The sequence below is a fragment of the Trichoderma harzianum genome (genome assembly GCF_003025095.1).
Source record: "Trichoderma harzianum CBS 226.95 unplaced genomic scaffold M431scaffold_1, whole genome shotgun sequence".
NCBI lineage: Eukaryota > Fungi > Ascomycota > Sordariomycetes > Hypocreales > Hypocreaceae > Trichoderma > Trichoderma harzianum.
Window position 1 is genome coordinate 1,476,646 of NW_020209249.1, and position 21,157 is coordinate 1,497,802.

The 21,157-nt window shown below is 51.4% G+C and overlaps 8 protein-coding genes across 8 annotated transcripts; 7 read left to right on the top strand and 1 right to left on the bottom strand.

Annotated features, from left to right (window-relative positions):
* Nucleotides 1–100: 100 nt before the first annotated feature.
* Nucleotides 101–657, top strand: M431DRAFT_72083 (hypothetical protein; the record flags this gene model as incomplete). The annotated part of the gene is made up of 2 exons (XM_024921983.1): nucleotides 101–238; nucleotides 322–657. 2 exons carry the CDS (start codon nucleotides 101–103, stop codon nucleotides 655–657), a joined length of 474 nt encoding a protein of 157 aa, XP_024780092.1.
* Nucleotides 658–1,456: 799 nt separating this feature from the next.
* On the top strand, nucleotides 1,457–2,629 carry M431DRAFT_476913 (hypothetical protein; the record flags this gene model as incomplete). The annotated part of the gene is made up of 1 exon (XM_024915515.1): nucleotides 1,457–2,629. The coding sequence occupies one exon, from the start codon at nucleotides 1,457–1,459 to the stop codon at nucleotides 2,627–2,629; it is 1,173 nt and encodes a 390-aa protein (XP_024780093.1).
* Nucleotides 2,630–5,965: 3,336 nt separating this feature from the next.
* Nucleotides 5,966–8,944, top strand: M431DRAFT_486 (hypothetical protein; the record flags this gene model as incomplete). Its single annotated transcript, XM_024916351.1, has 4 exons — nucleotides 5,966–6,017; nucleotides 6,165–6,550; nucleotides 6,914–8,237; nucleotides 8,316–8,944. The coding sequence occupies 4 exons, from the start codon at nucleotides 5,966–5,968 to the stop codon at nucleotides 8,942–8,944; spliced, it is 2,391 nt and encodes a 796-aa protein (XP_024780094.1).
* Nucleotides 8,945–9,435: 491 nt separating this feature from the next.
* Nucleotides 9,436–10,972, top strand: M431DRAFT_12369 (hypothetical protein; the record flags this gene model as incomplete). The annotated part of the gene is made up of 4 exons (XM_024912203.1): nucleotides 9,436–9,465; nucleotides 10,067–10,291; nucleotides 10,372–10,430; nucleotides 10,484–10,972. The coding sequence occupies 4 exons, from the start codon at nucleotides 9,436–9,438 to the stop codon at nucleotides 10,506–10,508; spliced, it is 339 nt and encodes a 112-aa protein (XP_024780095.1). The 3' UTR covers nucleotides 10,509–10,972.
* Nucleotides 10,973–11,442: 470 nt separating this feature from the next.
* M431DRAFT_131108 (lytic polysaccharide monooxygenase) lies at nucleotides 11,443–12,795 on the top strand. Its single transcript, XM_024912461.1, has 2 exons — nucleotides 11,443–11,751; nucleotides 11,808–12,795. Exons 1-2 carry the CDS (start codon nucleotides 11,565–11,567, stop codon nucleotides 12,731–12,733), a joined length of 1,113 nt encoding a protein of 370 aa, XP_024780096.1. The 5' UTR covers nucleotides 11,443–11,564; the 3' UTR covers nucleotides 12,734–12,795.
* A 1,881-nt stretch (nucleotides 12,796–14,676) lies between these two features.
* On the top strand, nucleotides 14,677–15,682 carry M431DRAFT_70905 (hypothetical protein; the record flags this gene model as incomplete). Its single annotated transcript, XM_024921837.1, has 3 exons — nucleotides 14,677–14,706; nucleotides 14,861–15,128; nucleotides 15,369–15,682. 3 exons carry the CDS (start codon nucleotides 14,677–14,679, stop codon nucleotides 15,680–15,682), a joined length of 612 nt encoding a protein of 203 aa, XP_024780097.1.
* A 713-nt stretch (nucleotides 15,683–16,395) lies between these two features.
* Nucleotides 16,396–17,976, bottom strand: M431DRAFT_476918 (hypothetical protein; the record flags this gene model as incomplete). The annotated part of the gene is made up of 2 exons (XM_024915516.1): nucleotides 16,396–17,216; nucleotides 17,295–17,976. The coding sequence occupies 2 exons, from the start codon at nucleotides 17,974–17,976 to the stop codon at nucleotides 16,396–16,398; spliced, it is 1,503 nt and encodes a 500-aa protein (XP_024780098.1).
* Nucleotides 17,977–18,605: 629 nt separating this feature from the next.
* Nucleotides 18,606–21,117, top strand: M431DRAFT_514882 (hypothetical protein; the record flags this gene model as incomplete). The annotated part of the gene is made up of 2 exons (XM_024920257.1): nucleotides 18,606–20,186; nucleotides 20,257–21,117. 2 exons carry the CDS (start codon nucleotides 18,606–18,608, stop codon nucleotides 21,022–21,024), a joined length of 2,349 nt encoding a protein of 782 aa, XP_024780099.1. The 3' UTR covers nucleotides 21,025–21,117.
* Nucleotides 21,118–21,157: the final 40 nt, after the last annotated feature.

Here is a 21,157-nt window from a genome sequence, read left to right on the forward strand (position 1 = left end):
AAGTTGCTTTAAGATTTACAAAATCTCCATCGTGAGCACGAGACGATATTGCGCATTACCGAAACTCCAGCATTCCGCCTCCTGCAAATCCGATCCAGCCATGTCGAAAGCAAAGGGCGCCGCCGCGGGCGTGGACACCATCGTCAAACTAATTGTGGGAGCCGGCCAGGCCAGTCCCAGCCCTCCAGTCGGTCCCGCGCTTGGTAGCAAGGGTGTCAAATCCATGGACTTTTGCAAGGTCTGTCACTTAATGCTTTGCTGCTGGATTCGATCGATTCGGTAATTGGTCTTCGAGACGAACCAAGGCTAACTGTGTCGTAGGAATTCAATGCTAGAACAGCACACATCGTCCCTGGCACACCCATGCCGTGCCGGGTCACGGTTCGACCTGATCGGTCCTTTACGTTTGACGTCAGAACACCCCAGACATCATGGCTGCTGCTCAATGCAGTGGGAGCGCCAATGGGCAAGAAGGGAACCAGAAAAGGCGTCAGCAAGCCTGGGCATGAGACGGTCGGCACCATCAGCTTAAAGCACATCTACGAAATCGCAAAAATCAAGCAATCAGAGCTCAGGCTGTCTGGCCTATCGCTGGAGGGGCTATGCCGGTCTATCATTTTCCAGTGCAAATCAATAGGAATTAATGTGGTGGCTTAACGATACCAAGGAACAAAGAAAAGAAGAAAACGGCGTTTGATGATGGGATTTGTGATATCGGCATATCAAAACAGGCGGGTTGGGAGCAACGATGTGTATAACATAGCAGGTATTGCGGGATTGCGTCGAGATGTACGATGAAGGTTCGAAAAGACATACTACAATAGATATTCGGCTTCTTTTTTCCCTCCGACTCGAGGCTTCCTACCCTCTTTCCCTCTTGTCTGCCTTACTCCTCATTTGGCACGTGAATTCGAAACAAGGTACTAACTTGATGTATCAATGCTTGTCCAACAACAAAGCATCACCACCAATCAGAGCGGCAGTCAACACAATCCAGCAAATCGCAACGGCTGCCTGGAATCCGAACGGGACGGCTGTTGTTTGTGAGCCTCGTCATTGAGACTCGCCTCCAGCTGTAGGACTGCAGGCCGCGTACCGGCCGCCTGACATCGCGTCATCCGATTTGCTGGAAGCATCGATGCCTGAACAGGGCATACTCGCATCTGTACGAAAATACATTGTTTAAAAGGATCCATCCCTACACTGAAGTTTGTTCTATTTGTGGCTTATGGAAAGCCACGGCGCGCGCCTAGGAGAGCGACAAGGTTCATCAATGGATGTTTAAATATCGCTGTCCGGCCGAAAACATCCCTTCAATTTGTAGGCCTCCCGCACATTGAAGCCTAAAACAGCAGCGTCTACCCAGCCCTCCGTCCGACATTGCTCAATCCAAACCATAGCCCTGTGACTAGCACCAACTCCATCTCAGAATATGACGAGCACAACAAAGCGCACAATGCCGACCTTGGAATGCACATGCGGGCGCCCTTTCCGCAGCGAAACAGACTTGAAACAGCATAGAAGGGATAAATCTCGATTTATTTGCCGTCGCTGCAACAAATGTCTGGCCTCCGTCGAATCAGTCAAGGAACATAAGGCTTTCCACGCGACATGTTGGGAGAATCCGTTCAAAGACATGCAATGGCGCTGCAACGACTGTGGCGCAGTATTTGAAAGCCGAGCTGCTTCGAACCAACATGTTCAAGTAACGGGACACGCTACCGAGTTTCGTTGCTGTGACTGTAACAAGGGCTTCAAGAGTGAAAAATCTCTACTCGACCACCTAGGAGCAAAAGACCATGGGAAGCCCGTCGCAAAGCCGCAGAAAAGAAAAGAACCTAAAGAAGACAGAGAATGCAAAGAATGCAATCGTACTTTTAAGAATGTCAAAGCTTTACAGCAGCATCTAGACTCTGTCATTCATCGTCCAATCAGCAACTTGACTTGCATGGCGGGCAAGATTTGTGGCGTGGAGTGCAATGCCCATTTCCGGAGCCCTTCAGCTCTAGTTGCCCACATGGAGAATGGCACTTGTCGGTCGGGCATGAACCGGCAGAAACTCAACAGATTGGTGCTCATGCAGGATAGCGAGCATCTCATCACCAGTTCCGACGGCAGCTTTGAATCCTTGGGCTGGGCTAGCCTGGAGAACGAGCCAGACTTGAGCAGCTCCGGGATCATGACGCCAAGCACAGATTCAGGTGAGGGTGTCATGCTGACGCCTAGTAGCAGTCAGATGGACTTGATGAGCCTTGTTGGAAGGGATTTTACTGGACTCGATTTATCTGATACGGATAGCGACTGTACAGAATTGCCCGCGGACGGCATCTATCTTTGCCCCCTCTGTCCTCGCAGCCAACGGCGCTTCAATGGAAGAAAAGCTCTGGAGCAACACATGCAATCACCTGCTCACATGTCCATGATTTTTCACTGTCCTTCAATTCTATTTCAAGGAAACTCTGGGAAATCCAAGCCGAGTATGAAGAAGTTTTCAACAATCAGCGGGCTTGTTGCTCACATCGAGAGCGGTGCGTGCCGTGGCGGCAATGCTGGACTGCGTACAGTGATGCAGTACATGGAAGAGAGGCTGGAGGACATGGGAATGTCGTTCAAGCTGCTGAGCATATAATACGCTTGTGGGCTAGCAATACCCACCTATATGGATATACATGCAGCGTTGGCAGCAGTTGACATGCCTCTGCTCTAGATTAGGGTTGTATTTGCCGTATCTTTGACGCGAAGCTTCTTTTATAGTCAAAGAATGGTCAATGTTGATGATTTTATTAGTTAGTTAATAAATCACTAGCTAAACTAACATTTTTGCACTATCTATACTAAGATGGTGGTGAAATAAGAAGCTTTATGCCTACGTAACACTCAAGTGGAATCTGCATTTCGATATCAGAAAGTCGCCAATGGGAGCCATCGACAAATACTAAACGGCGGGACTATGAATACAACTGAGGAACCTCTGTCGGTAGATGGTGGACCACGTACACTCAATGGTGGTCTGTATTTAAGAAACTCAACCATCGTGAGGATGACACGTCCAAACTTAGTTGAACCCACAGGGTGGGGAAGCATGTATCGAGATGATCGCCATTGAAGACAAAAGGCCGTTTCAAGTTGTTTCTATATATATCTCTATATATATATCCACGGTATGAATTCTCACAGCTAACACTTGATAGCCAAAGACCATCCTTGCCATCATTCACCATCGTTATTCCTGAGTGGATGGACGTTGCTTTGTTGCCCACCGCTTACAAATTAGCCCTCGTTTTCCGCTCTCGGCTAATGTTCGATAGCATCTTTGGAAGCTGGCTAGAGGAAGATCATGTTACATGGGAGGGAGATCAAGCTCAAGTGGCGATCAGGCCCCACTTGTAGACGGGCTTGTCACGGAAAAGAAAACCAAGATGGCCATGCAAGGTTCAATTGTCTTAGAGAATAGCGAATTGATGCCGAATGAGGCACGTGCGTTCTGTAGCAGAGCTCGGCATTGCTGCTATGTAGCAGGCCGAAAGCAAATCCTGTTATTGAAGCATGCCGTTTAAGCATGCCACTGATTCAGTTGTCGGGCTAATGCGAGAAAGATTTTTCTTCTCCTTCGTCTTGTTTGTTTGTTGGGTGGCGAGCAGGAGGATGGGGATGGGGATAGCTACATGCTTTTACGGCTACACGGCGATCCCGAAAGCCCGGAATTCAGTTCCGAAAAAATTGATGCAAATTGATTGCGTTTGGTTAATGTCAGGACAGGCTGGAAACTACAGACTTGCAAAGAAAAAAAATGGAAAATATGCCGGCAGATTTTGATTGATTGCCACCAGCGGTTGGGAGAATGTCCACCTGTGGGGCCGTCAGGGATGTCGATCGGGAGAGGCAAAAAAGCAAACGGACTGTATTCGTGTATGTACATACGAAGTGCGTACTTGCAGATACCGTGACACAAAATCAACTGGGTTATTACCTGTACATGTGTAGCCAGGATGCCAGGGATGGGACGCCGGATTTGTCCATTCATTGATTCTGCCCCTGCCACGACGGGCCGACTTGAGCAATGTGCGGCAATTTGAGAGTTAGATACTACCATACAAGTTCCGGATAGCTGGTCAACTGGTCCTAGTTGTGTTGGCTCAATGCAACTCAATGAGACTAGCCGAAGGAGCAGCTGAATGCAGCAACCCATTTCGAGCTTCTTGTTTGCCCAGTTGCCCAGCTAGTGCCAGTGCCCTCGGTGTAGGTCCATGCGAGATATTCTTGCAGCAGATTACAAAGCAGATCGTGACCTCTTGTGGGAGTCATCACATCACATCGAACGAGATGGGCCAGCGGAGGGTAAAGAGAGGACACCTGTTGCCCTGAAATACTGTACAGAGACACATCATGGAGGCGGGAGTGAATCAGCCGCTACCCCCGTCGCCAATCACGGCCGCGGCAACACTTCGACGTGCTTGTTCCCGTATCCATCCACGGAAAGCCTCATTGATAGGACCCAGACGCGGGTCACAGACCATCCGTGGGGTGGGTAATACTTGCTCAGGACTCCATACAAGGACCAAATGACTGCAAGCATCAGGTCGATTCCCTAGACAGGTAAGTCGCAGTCACGCAGGGAATAGCACTAATACGGTACGATGCGGTATAAGCACAGAAGCTCGGTGCCGAGGCATGTTGTGCTTGGCTGCTTGGCTTTGATAAGGTAAGGCATCGACGCCTTCACGATACCCGAATTGATTGATCGCAACCTAGGTTGGTTGATGGACGTGCATCCGAGAGCCGCGCAGCTAGAATCTGGCCAGCGTGGCGCTTGAACAATTCCGCAACTCCCGGGAGCTGTAACCACAGGGCATCGTATCCGATAGAGTGACAATGGCAAGGATGGGGGAATTTTCTAGATTGCGCCTCGAAGGAACAGACAGCCCGTAGATTGGGCTAACGACATCGGCGATGAGCCTTGGCTTCTTGTACCCCCAGGTACCTTTGCCGCGCTGCCCGTCAGAGAGGTACCGCCGCAGCATGTATCGTGGGGCCCGGGCATCTGTATTGGTGCGCTTCTCGCGGGTCTAAAGTTCCAGCTGAGGCGAACACGGCGGTACCTCAAAAGAGGGGAAGAGGTACGGCTGCTCGGGGTTCCTGCGCGGAGTGTCGTAAAAGCCGCTGCCCAAATTTCAATGTGCTTAGGGGACCCCTTGTTGCCCTGAGTTGGACAGTACCTGTACTTGGTGCCTATAATAAACAACAAGACGAGGGGGGACTCTCAAAGGGGGAGGCTGTACAGCAAGTGACTGTACTTGTGCATGGACGGCTTACAAACGTTGAAAGATGAGCATCGGGCAAGAGAATGACAAACGACAAACGACATTGTCCTCTTTGGGAACATTTGCTTGTGAAGCAACAGCCGTAAACAGCAACCAGCTTTGGGTACCTCACAGTACCTTTCTCCCGTGACCGCCTCTGCGGCTGATGTGCCCTTCACATCCTGCGAAAAGCATGTGGCCGCTCCAAGCACCCAGCGCAGTACCTGTACCGGTGACGCAGCACCTCTGTCAGGTATCACGCCCCGTTCGGCCAAAGTACCTCGCCATACCGCTCGTCACCGCGCCTACCTGCAGGCTCCCCCCGTATTTCGCAGGTACAGCCCGTTGGCGGCGCTACCTCCGAGGGTACGGACTCCGCGCTGTACCAGTACCAGTACCTGTACATTGGCAACTGGAAGTGGCCCGGAATCCCCAAAGCCAAGCAGCCCCACCATCGGCCATTCTTTTCCATCATCGCGCAACCGAAATCGAGTCGAGCCAAAAAAAAAAGCGTTCGCTAGGCCACGGGCTGCGCTGCGCTACCCGCCCCGGCCCTCAAAACTTGACTCCCACAAGGTCCTGCTTCGTTGCCTCTGGGATCTTCGTGCGTTGCTTCACTTTTGCGGGCAAACAAGAGACAAGGCTTTGTATTCCCGACCTGCTCCATGGCGTCGTCAGAGCCTCAAAAGGCGCCCTTCCAGCAGGAAGCCGCTGCCTGTAAGTTTCCTCTGCGTGTCCGGTGCATCCGCTGAGACGCCTCAAACGCCCTCCCCCCCCCCCCCCCCCGATTCGCATTGATTGAATTTGGCGATAACGAGAAGAGTTGTGTTTTGCTAATCTTATCTCAATTCTGCCTTCAAACAGACGATACTTCTGCCGCTGGTACTGGTACTGCTACCACTGCTGCTTCAACTGCTGCTGTTGCTGGTTCTGGAGCTGCTGCTTCATCCGATCAAGTCTCTCGATCGCCGTCCAAGGAGAGCTCCGGCAGCAAACCTCACGATGGTCCGGCCTCTGTCCGCTTCTCCTCCGCCGTGGAAGAGATTGAGCCAGCGGCTCCTGTTGCGCAGCCCGCCGCTCCGGCCTCCCTGAAGACGACGACAAACACCTCAGACCGCTTCGATACCTTCAATGAAGTTGCCGCCGACCAGATCAAAGCTTTCCAGAAGTCCATGAATCATGGATTACCCCTGCAGGAGCGCCGGATGAGCACTTTTGGTTTCGAGGCCTTTTCTCTGCCTGCGTCAAGGGTAAGAGCTCCATTGTTTTTCTCCATCCCGTGTTCAAGAATGGCCACTTTTGTCTTTGACAAGCTAGTATTTGTTTTGTTTGCTCGTTTGTTTTGTTTCTATTCTTCTATCCTCTTACCCTCCTCCCCTTTGCTCGTTTATTCTTCCCCGCTGTCTTGATATAAGCATCGGTTTGCATCCGTCAAGTAATAGCGGATGCGTGCATGCATCTAATCAGCGCCCCGAATGTTTGCAACCCCGATTCATCTCCCTGAGCCCCCGGCCACCCCGAGGCTCAGCATCCCTTCGTCATCATCGCCTGTGTTTCTCAACTTGCCAACCCTGCCCCAACATTCAGTGGCTAACCGCGACGCCTTCCATCAGGTCAATTCCCGTGAAGATGCCTCAAATGACTCCACGAGACTCCCAACGCCAAACTCATCCGGCTGGCAGTCTCCCCATGGGAGCCCCCGGCTTTCGGCCTTGGCCTCTCCTCCTTTGACGCCCGCTGGATCAGATCCCGAAAAGAGGTTAAATAAAGAAGGCGCCATAACCAGTGCTCCCACCTCCGCCGTTAATGATTCTCACCTCATTACTCCGCAGCCGTCCACTTCCACCGATAAGGCTCTTACTCGCACTGCCGATCGCAAGGTTCTCACTCATCGACCAGCATCCTCGGACCACGCCATGTCCAGGGCCTCGTCCACCGATGAGCAGCGCGGAGAGTCTAGGGCCCATCGGCAGGACATGTTTTCTGTTGGGCCAAGCTCTGTCCCAGTATCTCGTGAATCAAGCCCCTCTAGAAGTGCGGCATCGTACTACTACTCCAAGCCAATGGCACCTGGAGGCGACGCCAACGATCCCTATGCCAAAGGCCGCCGACCCCCTCAGCTGCAGCACCCCACCCGTCATTCAGTCGACCCGCGATTTGTCTTTTCTAGGAAGAAGAAGCATGGGACGTCTCCCACGTCATCCAAAACAAGCTTGGGAATGTACACGCAGCAGTCCAAGCAGAGTGACGATTCCGGATCCAACGATGGGGCACACGGCCATGCGGCAACCGGTTCCATGTCCGATCTAAAGCGATTCTTCCGAAAATCTGGCCACCACAAAAAGCGGGACGTATCACCGTCGTCCATCAAGTCATCGTCCAAGTCCAGTCAGGCCAGTCGCTCCACCCAACAGCTGCCTTTTGGCGACGACCACGGCCTGACGTCAAAGTACGGCAAACTCGGCAAGGTATTGGGGTCCGGTGCCGGTGGGTCCGTCAGGCTCATGCGTCGAACGGAAGATGGCACCGTCTTTGCTGTCAAGGAGTTTAGAGCACGCCACACGTATGAGACGGAGAGGGAATACAACAAAAAGGTGACAGCCGAATTCTGCGTTGGATCGACTCTCCATCATGGCAACGTTATCGAGACGCTGGATATCCTGCAGGAAAAGGGACGCTGGTTCGAGGTGATGGAGTATGCCCCCTTTGACCTCTTCGCCATTGTCATGACTGGCAAGATGTCGCGCGAAGAGATTCGGTGCAGCTTCTTGCAGATCCTCAACGGCGTCACCTACCTGCACAGCATGGGTCTTGCGCATCGGGACTTGAAGCTCGACAACGTGGTTGTCAGCGACAAGGGCATCATGAAGATTATTGATTTTGGTAGTGCTCATGTCTTCAAGTATCCCTTTGAGAGCGGTTCTGTCCCAGCAAAGGGTGAGTCATTTTCATTTCTTATATATATCTGCACCCCCTCTTCTCTCCTACTTTCCAGTGCTAACACAGTTGATATAGGTATTGTTGGTTCCGACCCCTACCTTGCTCCCGAGGTGTACGACGCCAAAGAGTACAATGCCGAGGAGGTCGATATCTGGTCTCTCGCCATCATCTTCTGCTGTATGACATTGCGCCGCTTCCCGTGGAAGATTCCCCGTATGACGGACAACTCGTACAAGCTCTTCGCGGCCAGCCCAACTCCTGGACACGACCCTGGCAAACTGCTGCGACCCAAGTCTACCAATGACCTGTCGTCTGTGGCTGCTCGAGAATTCCTACCTGACGACGACTCGAAGCCTCACAACAACCACGCACACAAGAGGCAGGATTCTACGGATACCCCTCCACCCGAGCAGGTACAGCTCCCAATTCCCGGCGTCAACGTCACGACCGACAAAAAAGAGGTCATCCGGGGTCCCTGGAGAATTCTTCGTCTGCTCCCCCGAGAAAGTCGTCATATCATCCATCGCATGCTGGACATCAACCCCAAGTCTCGTGCTAGGATGGGTGAGATTTTGGAAGAGCCGTGGGTGGCAGACACGGTCATCTGCCAGCAAGTGGATAACGGAGACGTGGTGCCCGCTTCTGACCACAAGCACATTCTGGAGCCGCCCAACTCTCAGCCACCTGCTCCAAAGAAGGCATAAGCTGCGAATTGTGGCGGCTTTGATCCTTTCTTTTTCATCCTTCTTTGCCATTTTCACTCAAACATTTTACTCTCTCACTTTATCAACCCGTCATTCTTTCTGTCTCCCTCCCCCTCTTTTTCTTTTTTCGCTTTCTTTTTGGTTTGATTCATTCCATCATTTGATTTGGCGTTTTGGATTTACACAGGATGAAATTGCACAATACCACGTAGTTTTCAAGAGGGGCCCATGACAGAAAGATGCGATGCAGTGTTGGATTCTCAATCAAGGTGCGCGCAGGGTGTGCAATGTCTTTAATAGCAGATCAATTCCGACCTCAGGGTTATATAACTTTAGTGGCATACCATTTACAGGTGATTGGGGGGTTGGCGGTTGAAGGCCAAAGGGGGGATAGACGGCGTCTGCTTTTTTTTCCTTTTTTTTTTCTCGTAACTTCATGTTGGTACATATTAGGACATAATCTGCCTCCAAATAGTTTTCAATGGAACAAGATGTCACCAAAGATCTATCCAGTATATCCGGTATATCCAGTAACTTAAATCTCTTGAATCCCTCGTCTCGAACTGCACCGCCTCATCAGCTTGTTGGCTCGGGCCGAGAGCCCTGGAGCTCCGGATTCGGCATAGAATGGCGGGGTTGGCGCTTGGAGCTACCTGAAGCTATCGCGGAGCAGAGGGCCTCGGAAGAGGGGAAATCCCGAACCGACATTGGCGGGAGAGCGAAAAAAAAATTGTTGCCGGCTAAGCAGCTGCTAGATTCTGGAAGCCGTTCGAAGAGAAAGAGCATTTGTTGCCGATCCGAACCGCTGCTCCAGCTCATCCGCCTTTTTTTCTTCTTCTCCATCCACCGGTAACGTCAATTGCAAGCTTTACGACCTCATTTTCACCTACCTACCCATCCATTCACAATGGTATGTCATTTACTTGTGTCCCCTCCTGCAAAGTCTGCTTCTTCGTGCTCTGGTTGTAATAATTACCAAACACACCCCACCCTACTGCCGGATGACTTACATATATACGCATGAACCTATATGTAACATTTTGGGAGCTGTCACTATTGTCATTGGGGCTTAATAGTAGAAGAAAAGAACCAATCCGCTAACGTACGGCAACCAAACCACAGTCTGCCCTCCGATCCATCCGCAACCTCGCTCCCCTCCTGGACCGCGTGCTTGTCCAGCGCGTCAAGGCCGAGGCCAAGACCGCCAGCGGCCTCTACCTGCCCGAGTCGAGCGTCGAGAAGCTCAACGAGGCCAAGGTCCTCGCCGTCGGACCCGGTGGTCTGGACCGCGATGGCAAGCGCATCCCCATGGGCGTGGCTGTTGGTGACCGTGTTCTGCTTCCTGCGGTATGAACTTAATCAAACAACTCTTGGACCAGGGATATGGTGATGATAAAGAATTCTTTGGCTGACTTGGGCATTTTTAGTTTGGTGGCGCGGCTGTCAAGGCCGGTGAGGAGGAATACCAGCTGTTCCGTGACAGCGAGTGAGTCTTGCCTACGAATGTCATCTATGGTAAACGTTGCTAATAAGACGCAGAATTCTCGCCAAGATCAACGAGTAAAACAAAGACGAAGAAAAGGCAAAAAGCAATAATACCCGACGTCATGACGAGTGTACTATACTGTGTACCATACGAATGAAAAGGAAATTATAAAAAAGACAAATGAACAATTCCAAAAACCTAAACTCTTTACATTACAAAATTTTAAGGATATGGCGACTTCATGTACTCTAAGGCGGAGGTTTCCCTTGGAGAGGGGAAGATAGGGGAAGAAATTAAGAGACATTTGGCATAGACTGGAAAGCGATCTATACCCTCAGTGGTGTGATGTGCGTTTTGTGAGTGATTATCGCGGAGGCTGTCGGTGTTTCTTTAATACGAAATCTCCACTCATGGTAGTTATGCTTTTTTATACGGTTTATTTTGGCTCTGGCTACGGCGTGATTGCGATGTGATTGACGTTGAACAGGGGCTTAATGTGCGCGTGTAGGTTCTCTATGAGTAGAGATACGAGCCCTTCATTTAACGATGAAACTATATCCATCGGATCTGCAGTCCTTATTGATGGTCCTATCTCCGGGATCTGCCGCAAGCTTCGTTGATACTTTGCCGGGAAGTTTATCTCGCTCGGGCTGCCAACCGAGTCGTGTCATACAGTGACATACACAAGCGCCGACCAAACGGTGCAACCCAATGAAAGCCTGGCTGCAGGCAGGCAGTCTGGTTTCAGTATAAGATATTGGTTTCAAGACTGCTGCTCGCCAACCTGCCAAGACATGGTTCCTTTCATGACTGTTGGGCCAGAGAAAGCTAATCTAAACGACTGGTGAGACGTGGTGCATTCTCAGGGCAGCATATAAACTCTTCAAGCCTCGGCGGGTGGCTGCACGAGCCATCAAGGGGGAGAGAAACTTTGAACCGAGACCAACAAACTATGGCTACGAAGTAGGCGCCGTGTTAACCCCTTTTCGGAGACTATCTTTCTTTGTTCTTCGCGATGCTCTGTTTACTGCCATCGTCTTTCATTTATATTAGTACGCTGCTCCCCCCGATGTCCCTACTCTTTGTTCAGCAAATCAGCTCCAAAACTTCAAGGTTGCCATTTGCATTCTCATCATGAAGCGTTACATTGCTGGACTCTTGTTGCTGAACCTTGCCTCTATGGCAAGTGCTCATACTTCTTTTACAACCCTCTTCATTGACCGAAAAAATCAAGGAGATGGTACTTGCGTTCGCACGCCCCATGATGGCGAGACTGCCACCAACCCAATCCATCCCATCACCTCGGAGGACATGGTTTGTGGTAAGAATTGCTCCCCTCTTATTTAGTGCAGAGAACAGCCGTTGATCTTGCTACAGGTCGCGACGGCAATGAAGCCGTGTCATTCATCTGCCCCGCAAATAAAGGGTCTCTTCTCACGTTTGAATGGCGTCAATGGCCAGATGCTCAGGCGCCCGGCAGCATCGATCCGGGCCATCTTGGTCCCTGTGCCGTCTACATCAAAAAGGTCGACGATATGTTCACAGAGAGCGCCGCTGGTGACGGTTGGTTCAAAATCTGGGAAGACGGCTACAACCCGGTGACCCAAAAATGGTGCGTTGACCGACTCGTCGAGAACAACGGTCTGCTCTCCGTCAATCTTCCTCGGGGCTTGCCTTCAGGGTACTACATTGTAAGGCCCGAGATCGTGGCCTTGCACTGGGCCGTCCATCGCGACGATCCGCAGTATTTCGTGGGCTGTGCACAAATCTTTCTCAACAGCGATGTCCAGGGCCCTCTCAATGTTCCCCAGGAGCATCTCACGAGCATCCCCGGATATGTTGATCTCTCCACACCAGGCCTCAAATATGATATATATCAGAACGATCTGCCGCCATATCCGATTCCCGGCCCAAAGGTGTACATCCCCAAAGTCGACACGAACAGTGCCAACGGGGTTCCCACACCAGAGCCAATGCTTCAGACTGCAGGTGTCATCCCCGAAGATTGCGTCCTCAAGAGCGCAAACTGGTGCGGCAAACCTATCCCGCCGTACTCGACCGAGGACGAATGCTGGACTGGCGTCATGGATTGCTTTGCGCAGAGCGAGGAGTGCAAGCCGAGTGCGCAAACGGTTGGGCAGGTCAATTGCGACCAATGGAGCGATTACTGCGAGAAGCTGAACAAGCTGTGCGAGAGTGACGAGTTCGTTGGGCCCATAGCATTCACTAAGAAGGAGATTATGGCGCCGGTGCCAGGAGAGATTCCGGCGATGTGGAATGATGTGTTTGAAGAGAAGGAGTAGAGAGTTGATGAGTTTGGCTAGGATTTTCAGATATTTGCGTGGCGGTTTGGTGGGGGTTTTTTTTTTTTTTTTTTTTTCATTTCTTGTCATATATAGGTATTTGCTTCATTGTCGATATGTTTTGGACGAGTTTAGGAGGCTGGCCCTCTGATGACCGCAATCTCAGTCAACGGACCGTATAGCATTAGCATTGCTCAGTGTATTCTAGTAGACGGCCAACAATTGTGCAAACTTGTGATTATATGCCAAACAAAATACCCTGTGATTATCAAATATACATATTTGCACGTTTGCACTCTTACTCTCTTCGTTCTTCACATGCCTACTCGCATCTACCCTGTGATGTGGCGGGGCTGGATTAACCAAGCCTCCGGATACACGTATATACCGTACTCGTACCCGTCAATCGCATCCAATTCGGAGCGCACCAGCCCGGGAAAACGCTCTACCTTATCCAAACACCGACCGATGACGTCTTCCACTGGCGTGGCACTCGAAATCATCAGACCAAGCAGAAACAAGAAAACCAGAAAACAGAAGTCCCGTGCCAGAGGTCACATTTTGCTCGTCCGCCTGGGGAAAAAATTCAGCCACTCGCGAATAAATGTCAGTGGCCCCTCATGCGAATGCAGGGACCAGTTACCGAGAATGGGAGTACGAGGTACTTGTCATGTACGAGCCAAGGAGGTTGTTTCAACGGTTACATGTAAGGGGCAGGACTTGGGACTCTGCATGTCCAAGTATGCAACTTGTCCCACCCTGCCTAAGCCTCTAGCAACTTACGGCCGGCGGGGATTCCAAACTGCTTGCAAAAGATTACAAGGAAGACGAGTCCCATAAAAGGATACAGAGGGCTGATGATTATTAGTTCATGGCCAGGACCATGTGCGTCTGCGACTCGCTGGGCTCGTGGTGCTGGTATTCAGAGGACCGCTGTAACGGGATGTACCTTTGCTAGCAGCGATTATCTCGATGCCTGGTCCAGAGGGATCGTGCGTAGATTGCCGAGGGTTTGGCTACTGCCTTGGCTATAGTAGGTTATTATAGACCCTGCGGAAATTATCTCGCAATGGCTACATGTACTTGTTTGCACATATAATGCACCGGGTGCCTATCTATAGTACTCATAAACACGAAGCTTGATGCATGACTTGGACACCGCATAATCAAACCATCCATGCATGCAACCTTTTATCGATTCAGGTTGATTGATTGAGGCTTCAGAAGGTCTCCAGCGGGTTTTAGGTGGCCATCCCGCTAAAACATCACCCCAGTCCAGCGTCTGCCCCCCTCCCCCCAGAAGGGTCCCCACGACCCGTCGGTACCTTGCCAGCGCTTCTCGCCGCAAAAAGGTACATGCGCTAGCCAGTTTACGTATGCACCAACGCCGGACGTGCATCTCGGCCAAGTGTCCCGACCGCTTCCAGCTGTCCAGATGCCAGAACCTCGATTCTGCAACCTTCACCGACGGGCCTGAACTGAAACCTCTCTCCGGCTTCTGCCACCTGCATCGCCAGCTTCGCTCAATTGCGCCCGCCTTCTGCCAGCGCACCGCTCCTCGTCTGCGTCTTGACATCCTGCTCACGTCTTATTCAGTCTAGAGCCCCTCTTGTTGCTCCGACATCACCAAACCTGACTCCCGCCTCGCTGCAATACCTCTTGGTGCTGAGCCTTTCTCCGGATCTGCCGCCAACCCGTGTAGCAACTGTACTCTGTACATATACGCGAGTTATCTCGACGAGAAGCACCTTTTTTGCACCTTTTGGGAGGCTTGTCATTGCTTGCTCCGTCCTTGTCACGGCCCGGACACTTCTTTAGTTTTCCGCCTCTACCTTTCCCGCCTCTCCGCCACTTCGTCTCGCAACCACCGTCGTTCTCGAGTCGACCTTTGCACCACCTCGAACCCCCTTAATCAGGACTATATTTTGCCCAAAATGCCCGCCATGCCTAGCAATCGCAACTACGACTTTCTGGTACGACTTAATCCATTCCTCCCCCCTTTCGCTACCCCCCACCCTCTAGCCACTAAGCGCGGCTCCAATCACATGGCATCGTCGACGACGAGGCAATCACGCTGCAATCCAGAACGAGGACGAACGAGATGCTAACTGAACATGTCCTCATTAGATCAAGCTCCTTCTGATTGGTGATTCCGGTGTTGGAAAGTCATGCTGTCTGTTGCGATTCAGTGAAGACTCCTTCACTCCATCCTTCATCACCACTATCGGCATCGACTTCAAGATCAGGACGATTGAGCTGGATGGCAAGCGAGTCAAGCTGCAGATCTGGGATACCGCCGGCCAGGAGCGATTCCGCACCATCACCACCGCCTACTACCGCGGTGCCATGGGCATTCTGCTGGTATACGATGTCACCGACGAGCGATCATTCCAGAGTATGTCAAACCCCCCTCCCCACTCTGCTCACCGCCTTGAATCGTTTCTCCTGCTTCTCCATCTACCCGTCTCTCCGTTTCTTGATGTTGGGCCTGCAAAACCACCTCAGTTCTGTGGCCACGTTCAAACGGGTGCCCGCCTTGGAGCAATTGTTTGCTGCAGCGCTCGAGAAATAGCAAGATCAAACAAAAGTGGAGTTGTTTAGGCCATGGCTGACATGTGTAACTTTTTCCCAATAGACATTCGTACCTGGTTCCAGAACGTGGAGCAGCACGCCACCGAAGGCGTCAACAAGATCCTGATCGGCAACAAGTGCGACTGGGAGGATAAGCGCGTTGTATCCACGGAACAGGGCCAGGCACTGGCTGACGAGCTCGGCATTCCTTTCCTCGAAGTCTCCGCCAAGAGCAACATCAACATTGACCAGGCCTTTTACAGCCTGGCTGCCGACATCAAGAAGCGTCTCATCGACAACCAGAAGACTGACGTTGGTACCTCATCAGGTGTCAACGTTGGCGAGAAGAGCGAGGCTGCCGGTGGCAAGTGCTGCTAAAATGGTCCAACAGTTGAATGCTGCACGCGCAAACGCGGGGCACGACGTTGATTTGACAGTGTATTTGACGTATGATATAATGGAGACGGCAGCGCAACGCGATCAAGACATACGAGCTGTTTATGAGGCCTGCAGTTTATCAGCTTTGTGCCAGTAATGACATTTCGGATATGAGGGTCATGAGAGTTCCTTGACTTTGAAAAAGAAAAAACCTCCTACAAACAAACTCGACGACCTTCAATCCACACCCCCTACCTACCCCCTTAGAGAGAGCAACTACGGTTCGGAGTTTTTGCGGTCTTCTTTTCCCCTTTTCGTTTTTTTCTCTTTTCGTTGTCCTTTTCTCTCTCGTTTCATTTTTCTATTAATTTGGGTTTTAATACAAAAAAAAAACTATTACTGCTACTGTGTCATTGACTATTCCTGTAGCGGCCAGAGAGAGGGCCGTGCTGTTGTTTTCGCTTTGGAGTCTGGCATGTGGCAAAGATAAAAAAGAGCGAATGGACAGAAGTGACAAGTGTCGCAATAGAGCGGAGAAGAAAGAAGATCTGGGAGGTGAGAGGCGGGAAAGCGTCCACAACATTGGAGGATTCATAATTTGAGATGCAGTCACGAAGAACAATGATGGGGGAAGCATGCGGTAGCAATCACGATGTGGCGCGAGGCGGTGGCAATGAGATGAGATAGGATGTGATAGTAGACGGAGGAGATAACTACCACTTTATTATTGATGCATGAACCAAGTACCTTGCCGGCTCCGGCTGCGTTGTTGTGAGCGTTCTACGATTCCAGCTCTGCTGAAACCGCCGTGCCTCTGTCTCATCGGCGCACGCGAGTATGAACCGGCCTTTGAGCTTTTCCAATGTCTCACGGTCATTACGCCTAAAAGATGGATTTCGCTGCCTGTCTTCTTCCCCCTCTTGCTCATCCACCTCATCATCCCAACTAACTTCTTTCGTACTATTCGTCTTCGTTGACCCTCGCTCCGAGCCGCTCGTCTTAAGATGCTGGGGCAGAGAGACTTGCCACCGGAGGCCTCGGTTTTGCCCATCTCGACGGATAAACTGGTGCAGCTCCTGGGCAGTCAAAGTGGGCGGATAAATGTCCACCATCAACGTCGACGGCCGCTCCCCGTACCCGAGGTTTTCGATCAGCCCTGCCAAACGATCCGTCCACGGCCGCAAAAGAGAAACCTTTCTGCGCTGTATAGGCAGTATAGCTTGAGAGCCTGGTGAAATGGTAAAAGTGTTGACAAGGTCCACTAGGGTTTCTGTGCTCGGTGCGTTTGAAGTGAGGGCATCGCTTGTTTCGGCTGCTGCTGCTGCCGCTGCCGCTGATGGCGATGCGAGAGAAACTTTGAGGGAGGACGGGACGCTGCTTTCCCATAGACCGCTTGCGGACCTGAGCTTGAAGCCGTTGAGCTTGTGCAGGCGAACAAGTCTATCACGGTAGGAGGCGGCGGCCTCGCCTGAGCTAAAGGTGACCCAGTAGCGGCCGAGCGGTTCGAGGGTGTCTACCTTGCGTTGCTGCTGGACTAGAGGGTAGAGAGCGAGTTAGACAGTTTGTATTACCGAGGGCATAATAGAGAGAAGATGAAAGAAAAAGTAATCACCTTTCTTGATGACACTCTGCCAATCGGAGAGATCATTTGGAGTTATACGGTAAAAGTCCGCAGCGTTGAGATTGGGCGACATGCCGTCTATTATGAGCATGACAAATGACGATTCCTTGGCGCCTCGTGGGTTTTGTATGCTTTGTCGTCGAGAGAAGGGGTTCTTTGGGATGGTGACGCCGGAATTCCATGCATGCCCATGTTGTTTCCCTCCTCTTGCTCTTCTCTGTAGCTGTGGCCACTCCAGGAGAGTCGTATCTTGAGATTCGTCTTCCACACTATTGTCACCTTTTTCTCTCCCGCTCACACGAGGTCGTCGAGCTTCGCCGGTGTTAAGTTGATCGCGCGGCCGCCGATTTAAGCCAGTAGCATCAGCTGCAGATGTTGCTGGTGTCCATGTTCGCCGTCTCGGCAGTGGATTGGAGGTAGATCCTGACGTGGACGCAGCTGTGGGACGAGGAGATGTTCGTTGGGTGTTATTCAAGAATTGTGACGTTTTGTGAGGCGGTGAGTCCGAGCTACCATCTCCGTTGCCCCCTCCAATTATGCTGAAACCGCGTCTTGGCCTCGAAGCCGCATCTTTGCTTGGACGAAGAACATGGCGAGAGGAGCATTGCCTCGAGCTGTCGCCGAGATTAGCGAGTGTCGCTGTCGCTCGAGGTGTCCATCGAGGGCAGATCATCCAGGCAGATTGCCAAAGAGAGGGCGCATTGAGCTGCTCTAAACAGAGAAAGACAAGAGGCGGGATGCTAAGTCGAGAGGAATAGTGGATGGACGATTTGGAGTTTTGGAGTTTACGGCTTTTCTTTTGCAATGACGTCGGGCAAGGTACGGAACACCTTTTGCTAGTGCGAGACAGGTAGCGGGTACACAGCAATGGCAACCCATGCAGCAGATCTTGGAGCAGGAAATCTAATCAAGGTGCGATCGGAGCAGGGTTTGCTGCAATGATTTACAAAGTTGAATTTAATATGGGATTGCTTGGATTTATTGGACCTTATTTTTGTTTCATACACGTCTACCAAGGTTGTGACAATGACAGAAACTGCCAAGTGCATTATCTCTCAAAAAACGTACAAGTACATTTAGCTCCCACAATTGCAAGTACACTGTACTACAGGTACTAAAGAGGAAAATTCTTGGAGGGTCCTCGACCTTTCAAGCATCCCACATTCACTTCTCAATCGCACCTTCCAAATCTCATGTACATGTAATTAGAACCTTCCCCCTCCCCACCGACTCGTTTAGATTTGGAAAAAAGTTTTTCTCTTCATTTTCTCTTCTCTTCATCAACGCACACTCGATGAAAAGATGCTGAAAAAAAGCATCGACGCCAAAGTTCGCCCTCTCGCCAACGTCAGTCTTGAAAGAGCAAGTCTCCTCGGCGCTGCTCGCATCTACATCAGCAAAGACTCTCTCATCTCACTTACTGGCGGTCTCGAGAGTGGCCGACCATGTACCGTTGAGAGCCTCCAAACAGACGACACCTCTGGCGATGGGTCCGCAGCAGATGCAGAGACTGCTAAACGGAGAGGAGCCTCGCTATGGGTTCTCCCCGAAAAGAACATTAGTCCCAATGTTGTCATGATGACAAGGGCCTTTCAGGAGGCCACGGGGTTCAAGCTCGGAGACGTGGTCAGGATTACTCTTGCAGAGCCTGCTGTGATTCCAGACGCAGAAGAAGTCGTGGTTCAAGATGCCGCCAGTGAGGCGGATCAGCAAAAGGATACTGCCGCAGATTCAAAACATCCCCCCTCTTGGGAGTTTTCCGTCAGCGTCTCCCTCGACCGTGCGGAACAAGTGTTTCCCGGCATGGTGCTCGAGGGTGTCAACATCAACAAGCTGCGCCGCACATTCAAAGTCATATCTGTCAATGGACAGTCTAATAACCTAGCCCGCTTCAAGCTCTCCTCGTCAACAGTACGGATTGTCCAGCCCGGAGGTGACAAAGATACCCCTGAGGATACGCAAGTGGCTACAACATCTGGTCCTTTGGCTGTCACAGGAGTCCCCGGTTTATCAGCTCAAGTCAACACCATTAACCAGTTTCTCAGGGGCTTCGGCCGACCCTTCTGGATACAAAATGAGCGCGAATCATGCGGCTTCGTCATTCATGGTGGCCACGGCACTGGCAAGACCTTCATTCTGCAGCGTATTGCAGCCACCAATTGGGGCCGGGTTCATTGGATCAGGCCTTCAGACAAGCTGTCGTCTATCAGGGAGACGTTTAAGCAGGCTCAGTCTCAGCAGCCAAGCCTTCTCTTCATCGACGGTCTCGAGGATATTCTAGCCAAAGATCGCTCCAATCGTGATACTGTCATTGAGGCCCTTGGCGATGAGCTCGACAATCTCTCTGCGGCAGCCTCTACCGCCAATGCTCTGCCACGGGTTGTAGTTATTGCTACATGTCTAGATTATTTGGCCGACGTCCCAGCCAAATTACAGAAACGCTCACGATTCCGCGAGAATGTTGCTTTGCCTATCCCTCGTGCAACGGAGCGCCTTGAGATCTTACGCTTCTTCAACCCTCCTCTACAAGCTGAAGAGAAGGAGTCTTGTCTCGTCAGCCTGGCATCCAAGACTCACGCATACAATGGAGACGATCTCGCAAATCTGGTTCTAAATGCCAAGAAAATTCTCGGCAACAGGCTCGACGAGGAGAATGCTGCTGCTCAAAATGTCGATGCTGCTGCTACGGGAGAGATATCCCAGGAGACACAGCAACCAAAAGTACACTACCTTACTTCTCAGGATATGGAACAAGCTCTGCGCATCACTCGTCCCACAGCTATGCACGACATAAACCTAAAGCCACCCACCATTCACTGGCAAGATGTTGGTGGCCAGGAATCCCTCAAAAAGGTTTTATCTCGTATGATCAAAAACACAAAGGTATGTAACTCATAATTTATCCCGCCTTCGCAAATATGAATGCAAACCTCTTTGCTAACCGCTCTATTAGGATACCAATCCCACTTCTCGCCACGTCCTGCGTCAGCCTCCAAAGGGCCTCCTTCTGTATGGCCCACCTGGTTGCTCCAAGACTCTGTCTGCCCAAGCCATGGCCACCGAGTCTTCCTTCAACTTCTTCGCTGTAAAGGGTGCTGAGCTTCTCAACATGTACGTTGGTGAGTCTGAGCGTGCCGTGCGCACGCTTTTCGAACGCGCGCGCGCTGCTGCCCCTTCCATCATCTTTTTTGATGAAATTGATTCCATTGGTGGTTCTCGGACTGGAGGCAACGGCGCCGCCGCCGCCGCTAAGAGCACAGGCTCCGTGAATATGCTCACCACTCTCCTTACTGAGATGGACGGCTTCGAGTCCCTCACAGGCGTTCTGGTCCTCGCCGCCACCAACCGTCCTGAGGCTATGGACCCAGCCCTCCTCCGCCCAGGCCGCTTTGACCAAATTCTCTACGTAGGACCCCCTGACCTCTCTGCTCGAGAAGCCGTCTTCGGCGTGCATCTTCGGGGCTTGGCCCTGTCACCAGACGTCGACATCCCGGAACTGGCCCGTGTCACAGATGGTTATTCAGGAGCCGAGATCAAGGCCATTTGCAACGAGGCTGGCTTGGCTGTGCTTGACAGGTGCGACGAAGACGAAACAGGCACCGAGAAGATGGAGATTACGATGGCGGATTTGGTGGCTGCGGTAGAGAAGACTCCGAGAAACATTACGGCTATGATGATCTCGGGCTACGAGATGTGGTCGAGGCAATTTAAACGACTATGATGATATGGAAACGGAAAACTAATAGACTCAAGGAAAAACCCCCCCATTCAAGGGTGAAAAGGGGTAAGGGGTACAACGAACATAGACACTTTTAAAGATACAACATCAAAAGCATCACATCAAAGGCAAAATT

Bases quoted from the DNA above. Each gene is read 5' to 3' on its own strand.
- M431DRAFT_131108 (XM_024912461.1), top strand. From the start codon at position 11,565: ATGAAGCGTTACATTGCTGGACTCTTGTTGCTGAACCTTGCCTCTATG. The intron at 11,752-11,807 runs GTAAGAATTGCT...ATCTTGCTACAG, and splicing joins CTCGGAGGACATGGTTTGTG to GTCGCGACGGCAATGAAGCC.